General features: G+C 44.2%; 1 protein-coding gene across 1 annotated transcript; it reads left to right on the top strand.

Moving 5' to 3' along the window:
* The first annotated feature begins 2,228 nt into the window (after positions 1-2,228).
* On the top strand, positions 2,229-7,782 carry LOC119373273 (uncharacterized). Its single transcript, XM_037643293.2, has 4 exons — positions 2,229-2,366; positions 3,942-4,073; positions 5,194-5,489; positions 7,494-7,782. Exons 2-4 carry the CDS (start codon positions 3,989-3,991, stop codon positions 7,743-7,745), a joined length of 633 nt encoding a protein of 210 aa, XP_037499221.1. The 5' UTR covers positions 2,229-2,366; positions 3,942-3,988; the 3' UTR covers positions 7,746-7,782.
* The last annotated feature ends 441 nt before the right edge of the window (positions 7,783-8,223 follow it).

Genomic DNA, 8,223 nt, shown 5'->3' with positions numbered 1-8,223 from the left:
CACAATTCGGATGCACACAAAATAATTCCAAGTGCAAGCCTTATATGCCACGCTGTGATACTTTTTTTTAAAGCTGGCAGCACTCCTTGGCATTGCTATCGGTTGGGCCGCAGTGCGCACTGGACCAAATGGAGACGACCGTCGCGGGGTCTAGTGGTTATGATGCTTGACTGCTGAGTGCTGACCCCAATGTCGTCGGATCGAACCCCGGCCGCGGAGGCCGCACTTCGATGGAGGCAAAATGCTACAGTCCTGCGTCCTTAGATTTAGGCGCGCTTAAAGAACCCCAGGTGGTCGAAATTTCCGAAGCCATCCACTATACGACGTTTCTCATAATAATGTAGTTTTGTTTTACGCAACACCCCTGCAATTATTACTAATAATCAAAGAGAGAGGTCCCAGAAGTAATGCTTTCATTAGTGTAACGCTTCTGTGCGTCAGCTATGTCACTAGTTATAGTAACCCGGATCTTATTCTTCAACATCATCAGTCTGACTGAGCCCACTGCAAGGCAAAGGCATCTCTCATGTTTCGGCAATTAACGTGGTCCTGTTCATGCTTGTCTCGTCTGTTTTTCTTCAACATGTTTTTTTTTCTTTCTGCCGCTATTTCTCAAAAAATGAGAAACTCCTACAATCTCTATGTGATGGGCTGTGCATCGCTCCGAAATAAAGAATAGGAAATGCGATTTCACTGCGCATGCTTTGTGCATCTGCTTGCAATACTGCCGTTCCCGCTGATTCTCGCCGCTGTAAAGCGCTGACAACGCGCGCGGTCAATGCCACCGTGATGTGTTCAAAACCATGGAAGCATGTACGATTGCTTTACGACAACGAGCTTGGTGTAGATAGCATTCGTACATAAAAGTAGTGAGATGCTGCATCACGCGTATGCTTACCATTCAAAGACAATGAATGAATTGGCATGTCGAACCAAAGCATACCAGTGTTTTTCTTGTTTTTCTTTTTCACACGAACTGTTCTCGAATGGAACAGCCATCAGCGTTTGGGTGGGTCAGAGAACGGTCACAGAGGACGTGTTTTAAGTGTTCCCGTGTTTTACTTGTGGTGCACGTAGGCGAGTCCGACTGCCTGATCTTGTTTATGTCGTAGTCGCCGCCCGACACCTCGAGTAGCAAGCCAGTCGGCAAGCGAGGCTAACACCTCCGGGAATTTCATTAAAGACTCTTATCTCTCTCTCTATCTCAACTAGCCCACCTCTTCACTTAAACCATGTTCATTTCATAAACTGAAGCACTCATAGCTACCTTGCAATATGTTGACATTCATCTATATTGCATAAGCTATCTTGCAGCGTGCGCTACGAAATACTTTCACATCACTTTTCCTTTTGTGTAGTATCTTTAAAGTTTTATGTTTCTATTTTGTTCATCTACTGTGTAAAATTGTTGTACTTGCTCCACCTGTACTCTGAAAGTGCTGCGAACTTCTTTAGTTGTGTGGAATTGCATTACAGTGTCTGCTCGACGTTCACTTTTTTTGAAGGCTTTAGACTAAAGCCAGTAGTCTCTTCGGGCGGAAAAAAGATAGATTAAATAAATAAATAAATAAATAAATAAATAAATAAATAAATAAATAAATAAATCACACGAGCTCGTATGCATTTGCCTAAGACGACCCAAAAGAGAAAGCCATCTTCATGTTTCTATTCGCGGTCAATTTTATGATCCCCGGAAAGCTTTCTGCGCCTCACGTGAATTCACAGTGTCTCCGGGATCGGCACACCTGTGACAAAGCGATCATCTCATGTTATGACGTCATCACTTGACGTCAAGTTATTTGAAGTGATGATAAAGTCTGATGAAGATGTCACCACATAATATTTTTTTGCATGCCTTTGTGTTTCCTCCACGCCACCGCCGACGGCCACTTTTCTACTTTGATGAGACGTCTCGCGCCTTATTCAATAAATAAAGCATATCAAAAGCTGCGTCGACTGCGGCTAACAACTCCGGCCGGATGCGGCGTCGATCTGGGGTTGGAGCTGCAACGGATGCAATTCAGCCGCAAGGCCGCCTTCAATCAGTCGCCAAGCACGAAGGAAGCGACGTGGTTGCCGCGGCAGGTTGCGATTTCGGAGCATATCGCGCAAGGGCAGGCTTTCGCGAACCCTCAATTAGTCGCGAAAATGTGTGTATCAACGAGATTGCCGCCAGCACCAGGACATGGTCGGTGTTTTTGTCAAGTTGTTTTCCGACGTCTGACAGACAGCACCAGAAATTGCGGCTGTTACAGCCTTGAAGAAACTCAGTGGAGTGTTTATAAATGTGATACGACACCGAGTAGGCATACAGTTCAAACATCCCACGGAAGGGTACGAGACATTGCCGCACATTGGGAAGAAAGGTAAGCGAAATGCGTTTCTTCAAAAGCGTTCTTTGAGAATTTCTGCCTTTAAAGTTTACTGTACCTCAAGCATTGGTAGTTTATTAGACAAAAATGACACCAGCATCTGCACTACAGTGCGTTTGATTAGAAATGTGTCGTCATGTATGGCTCCAAAGTAATGTGGTTTGCTGGTTGATACAATTATAAAGGCGTTTATTGACGGCAATAGTCGAGGAAGCACAACGGCGACAATCAAGACAGTGCGCAGACTCCGAGAGCGAGGAGCATGCTCTCCGAGAAAAGCTGAAGAGAAAGACCCACTGGAAGGCGCTCGAGAGGACGACCCATTACAGACTTCCAATGCTTCGCTACACAATAATTATTTCAGGAAACATATGTGTCAGGCATCATCAAGTAGTATACATGTCGATATGCTTGTTTTACCACATTTGTTACAGCTGCATTAAGCTTAAAAAAAGAATAAGCAGCGCAAGTTATTAGCCAAATTACTTCGCTCAGTTATACAAAAGCATGAGAAATATCGACTGCATATCACCGCCCTCACAAATGCATCGCTGGTCATAAAGATTAACTATTTTTTATGGCGCGGAGCTCTATACGTAGATAACCACGAGTATTCATAGTACCATTACTGCAAGTAAAAAGATGCCCATCAAAACATGTGCAAGTAAGTACATGCCCACAGAAACTTCGTTGAAATACATGTTTCGAAGCGATATAACTTAAAAAGAAATACATCGTCTTGTGTTAATATCCGTTCCCTTAAATATTTTGTGGACATTACACAGTACAAAAGGAAGGTCTACTCAGGCACATTATTCTCTTGTACACATGACTATGCGGTATATTTTTCTAGCGCTTTCGGCTTCTAGACACCGGAACCGTGACCGAAAGTCAGCCACAACGAATGGAGCTGAAATTTACAACGCACTTAGTTCCATCGCGTCAAGTGTTGAATAGCCCAACTTATCGCCCTTTTTAGCGTATGAAATACATTTCACTAAAATAAGTATGGAATTATACAAAACCTTATATAAGTACGAAGCCTGGCCGAGAGGGTAATACTTGAAGAGAGTTGGTAATGCATGTTGCATGTTCACAACAGCGCAAGAACGCGGGCAAGAAAAGTCGACGAATCAAGAGCTTCGTCAGCTCAGCGCCTTTTCCCGGTCTCTCGCGTGTTTTCTGCACTGTTCCGAAGATTTAACGTAAAAATCTCAAATAACTTCAGTGTTCTTTATTTGCGATGAGACATGATTCCACTTACGAACAAAGCCACAGTGGCGTTCCCTCTAGGCAGAATTTGCGATATCTTTAAATTCGCTGCATCCACACAGATCACTGCATAGACCTACTAATTTTGGTATGGGCGGAAACATTTTGTATGGCTGCGCTGAAGTTCACAGTTTACAGTAGAAGCCTATCCGACTGCTCGATTCTCTACGAATGCATTATATTTTTGTCTGTAGCTTTTTTTTAACAACAATGACAATACAGTTCTGGAGATGGAACATTCTTGTTACAAGTGGTATTCACGTCAGATATGTGCTTTGTTTGCTTACATTATTTCAGTGCTTCAAAGAGTAGCTGTGCGATTTGGCGGAAATCTTTTCAGCATCATGGTGACCCTAGCAGTCGCAATTGCTTTGATTGCTGCGTTCCAGCTTGGCTGTGCTGCTAATAGCGATTATAATCTTGTTACAGGTAAGAAACTGCTTTCTACCCTATTTACTATTGAATAGCTTTCTAGTGATAGGGATACCATTAATCAGATTAATAATATGGCACCTACAGGGCCGTCGAAGATACGCAACGTTGTTGCTATTTTTCTTTTAGCGGAGACAATTAACGATTCAGGCCTCAACAGTAAACCTTTCATGCTTCTACCTAACTAGTAACTTAACTGGCTAGCTTTTCGAGAATTCAGAGAAATGTGAGGCTCTTACCTACTTGATTAGTGTGATTTATAACGGCAAAAATTATTAGACTTTCCAGCGCTATTTCATTTACAAGCAGATGGTGTAGATCGGGACAACTGTTTGATACTGTTTTATGAATGGCGCTTCCAAATCTCCGGGCAATGTTAATTCTCAGTCGGAAAGCTCCTGTCCTATTGCATTGTGCCCTAGGGTCCCCAAATCAGTGGCCTGGATCATTTTCGTTTTTTATTCGTGAAGGGCTGTATTGGGTTTAAAGCGCGTGTACTGAATACAACATGCGGCAAAACTGTTCACATGAATTTTTCTGTTTTACCAGTGTAGTCGGTCGATTCGTTTATAAAACATAACGTCCCGAAACGACTCAGGCTCGGAGAGACGCCGTAGTAGAGGGCGCTCCGGATAATTTCGACCAGCTGGGGTTCTTGGACCTGCACTGGTAACCAACAGTACGAGGACCTCTAGTATTTCGCCTCCACCCAAATGCGACCACCGCAGCCGGGATCGAACTCGCCCCCTTCTGGTCAGCAGCCAAGCACCTCAATCACTGCCCCACCTCGCAGCCTTTGTTCCTACGGCAAAGTATCTGAATCAAGCTATAATCTACTTTAAGGAGATAGAACAATTCGCGCCCTCCCAATGCAAGTATTAGGGAAGGATTATTGGAAGGATTGACGATAATTCGCAAACAGTTATTAGAAGTACCAGAGCCCGTGTTGTGCTTTGCGGGTGCGTTTGGCTGTAAACCGTTATTAGAAGTACCAGAGCCCTTGTTGTGCTTTGCGGGTGCGTTCGGCTGTAATATGTATCTATTACACCTGTATAGCTTATACCTGTATAGCTCGAACGCTTCCTCTCTCAACAAATTAATTGCTATACCTTTGCAGCACGCTGTGACAACACTCCAGAGATTGACTGGACAGGGTCCATCAATGCCTACCTGCGGCGCATACCAGAATCGATCCCCATATCAGGAAGCAAGGAAAAGACCTGGATAATGGGCTTCAAGACTTCTACCCCTGAAGTGACGGGTCTCGGTAGCCTGTGGGCTTACAAGCCGCCCTACAGTTTTTGCGTGGCGAATCGCACTCTCATTGAGGTTGAGGCGTTCGCCGACGATCCATTGCGCATCAACGTAGAGTGGAAGAGCTGCACCGGCAGCACCGGAAAGCTGGGAACTACGGTAAGTACATTTGAAATGGTTTAACCAGTGGTGATGTTAACACTGAAATACGGTGGGAATGGAGGTGGATATGCTTACAGCAGCACGCAAACAATTTATAGTTTGCACTGCACTGCCCTGGCCTGTTGGAAAGAATAGCTGGGGCTTACTGGAGTGAAGTTTTCAGAAATACGCAGGCTTTAGATCCGTTACAGATCTGTGTTCAATATTGTTATGAGCCACTAACCTTTGCGGATAAGTGGAAGATGACGCGCTTTTGCCTGGTGCCCGATTTCCGCTGTAGTCACACCGTTCACTCTCCAGCTGTAAATAATGTAAATAATGCCATTTCCGCCATGAGCCCCCCTCACAATATATTCATCTTAGTACAGAGCCTATGAAACGGGAACGTAAACACGGAGTTACCACTTGCGTCAAATGGAAGAAGCTAATCGTAGTAGGGCTGATGTTACTGACATTTGAAGAATGCTTAAATGGGCAGGTAAAACGTAGAACTTATAGCCATAGTAGAACTTTTTCTTAAATTATTGTAGTGAGGCCAGCGCATAGTGTTCTCTCCATGGATTACATCTGCTTGAGTAACAGCTGTGCCTTTTATTATAGTATGTACTTTACGAATCCTTCATCGAATCGACTGCATCGAGAGGATCCCCGAGTTACGTGAGGAAATCGACCCTGGCTATAACACTGACGTCCTCCGGACCATGACAGCCAATGACGAAGGGAGATGAGGAAGAGTTATAGAACCATTACTTGCAATGGCTCCGCGGTGCGAAATTAAACAGTTTTCTCTTTGTGAGTGTGTGAAACGAAAAATCCCCCAAAGTCAGAAAATTTTGTTGGCGTATACGTAGACTATCACGGGATGACCAAATAAGGGAAATGATTGGGAAGAGAAAAGCCCCAGCAGTAGTTGGGCAAGAAAGCGTAAGAAAGAATGCGAATGACAGACGCTCCGCTGTTATGAAAGAGGAAGACGACTGGCTGTGGCTGTCGCTCGCGCTCATGCTCGCCTGTAGCCTGACATGCCTTACAAGAAGCCTTCCGCGACGCAACGTGTCAACCTGCTCGAAGCGCAACAGCCTTATTGAGTATAATATTTACCACAAATCCAAAGCACCCCGCTACGGCGTGCCTCATAATCATATAATGAAAAAAATCTATAAACAGGAGGTGGATGCTCGAGCCGACGTTTCGACAAGTGGACTTGTCTTCTTCAAGGCTGGAATGCTCAGTTCCAGCCTGTTTACCGAATTTTTTCATCGCAATCTTCCATCTTCCACTACCTGCCGTTTTGCATAATCATATGGTGATTTTGCCATGTAAAACCGCCGAAGTTAATATTGTTTTAGGTGAAATAAATGCAATCTGGGGGCCTAATACGTCTGGGAGTTTGTCAGTTAAGTTAATCTAATCTCTTCCACGAGCGAAGGAAAAATATATTACTTGACGTTGTTGGGGGCGGGGGGGGGGTGGAGGGGGGGAAGACGTAGGTCCAAACATGTTGTGTAGAAATGTGGGTGTACTCGCGAAGCTGAGCTCATTCTACGGCCGCAACACCGTTTTTTTTCACTGACACATGGACATTCCAACAACATGTTTTCCACTGTTTCTAAGTTACCACAGTTATCACATTAAGGGTTTGTGGCCAAACAAAATACGGCACACGTAGGTATTGGGAAATGATGTGTTTGCTCGAAATCGGGGTAGAATGTGGCAATGACCATTCCATGTATTTTGAAACAAACGGAGATGTATAACTGTTTATTACCTCGGCTTTGCGTCTGCATATTTCCCAGACACCATTGAAAAATAATCTTTTCTCGTGCAAAATGGCTACAACGCAACATAAGGCGAAGCGCCGAGGCCACGAAACAGCGACAACACCTTTCCTTTCCTGGAGTCATCGCGTGGTGTTGCGCTGTAATGTTTTTGCTCAGCATGAACCAACTAGCCCTACAACATCTTTTGATCAATTGATTTTTCGTTTTCTACTTTTCCAAGATTTCGACTGCCAGGCTCCGGCTCTACTTTGCTGTTCATCCGACCCCCGAGGAGCCGCACCAAATTCAGCTTTATAACATCGCACCCGAAAGCATCGACGACGCACGGCTGTACGTGTCAGGAACCAATCCAGGGTTGAGTGAATTCTTGGAAGGCCTGGGTGTCTTCTTCATGCCGCATCTGCAGCTGTTCTGGAGCAGGTTCATTCGTGTGGATGCGGTTGGCATACTAAGGGACGACCTCAAAATCTAATGGGCGCAAAGCTTTCAACATATACACCATGGACTTGCGGCAAGATATATATATATATATATATATATATATATATATATATATATATATATATATATATATATATATATATATCTTCTTGCTGGCGCAAAGCTTGTTGTTTTCTTCCTTTCTGCTCCGATTTCGCCTGGAACCTCTAAACGTTGACGGTGCATCGCAAATAGGCATGTTCGAGTATGAACACCTTCCATATGTCAACATCATGAGTCAATGTACAACAAAGATGTCCTGTCCATGAAATATCAGCTGACAAGTGTCGCAAGACTGAAGCAGCACACACAAGGATCCGTGGTACAAATGTAGAAATAAAATAATTCGAACAAGATACACATGCCATGTTTAATACTCCGGCTATGCAGATAGAGCCCGAAAAATGAACTAAATAGCACGTGCTTTCGCACCCAGGCGCAGTTTTTATAGCAGAAACCGAAAAGTCTGA

This window comes from Rhipicephalus sanguineus, chromosome 11 (assembly GCF_013339695.2).
Source record: "Rhipicephalus sanguineus isolate Rsan-2018 chromosome 11, BIME_Rsan_1.4, whole genome shotgun sequence".
Taxonomy (NCBI): Eukaryota; Metazoa; Arthropoda; class Arachnida; order Ixodida; family Ixodidae; genus Rhipicephalus; species Rhipicephalus sanguineus.
The sequence above is the reverse complement of the archived record's forward strand: the minus strand, read 5'-3'. Positions and strand labels throughout refer to the sequence as shown.

Bases quoted from the DNA above. Each gene is read 5' to 3' on its own strand.
- LOC119373273 (XM_037643293.2), top strand. From the start codon at position 3,989: ATGGTGACCCTAGCAGTCGCAATTGCTTTGATTGCTGCGTTCCAGCTT. The intron at 4,074-5,193 runs GTAAGAAACTGC...ATACCTTTGCAG, and splicing joins CGATTATAATCTTGTTACAG to CACGCTGTGACAACACTCCA. The intron at 5,490-7,493 runs GTAAGTACATTT...TACTTTTCCAAG, and splicing joins CCGGAAAGCTGGGAACTACG to ATTTCGACTGCCAGGCTCCG.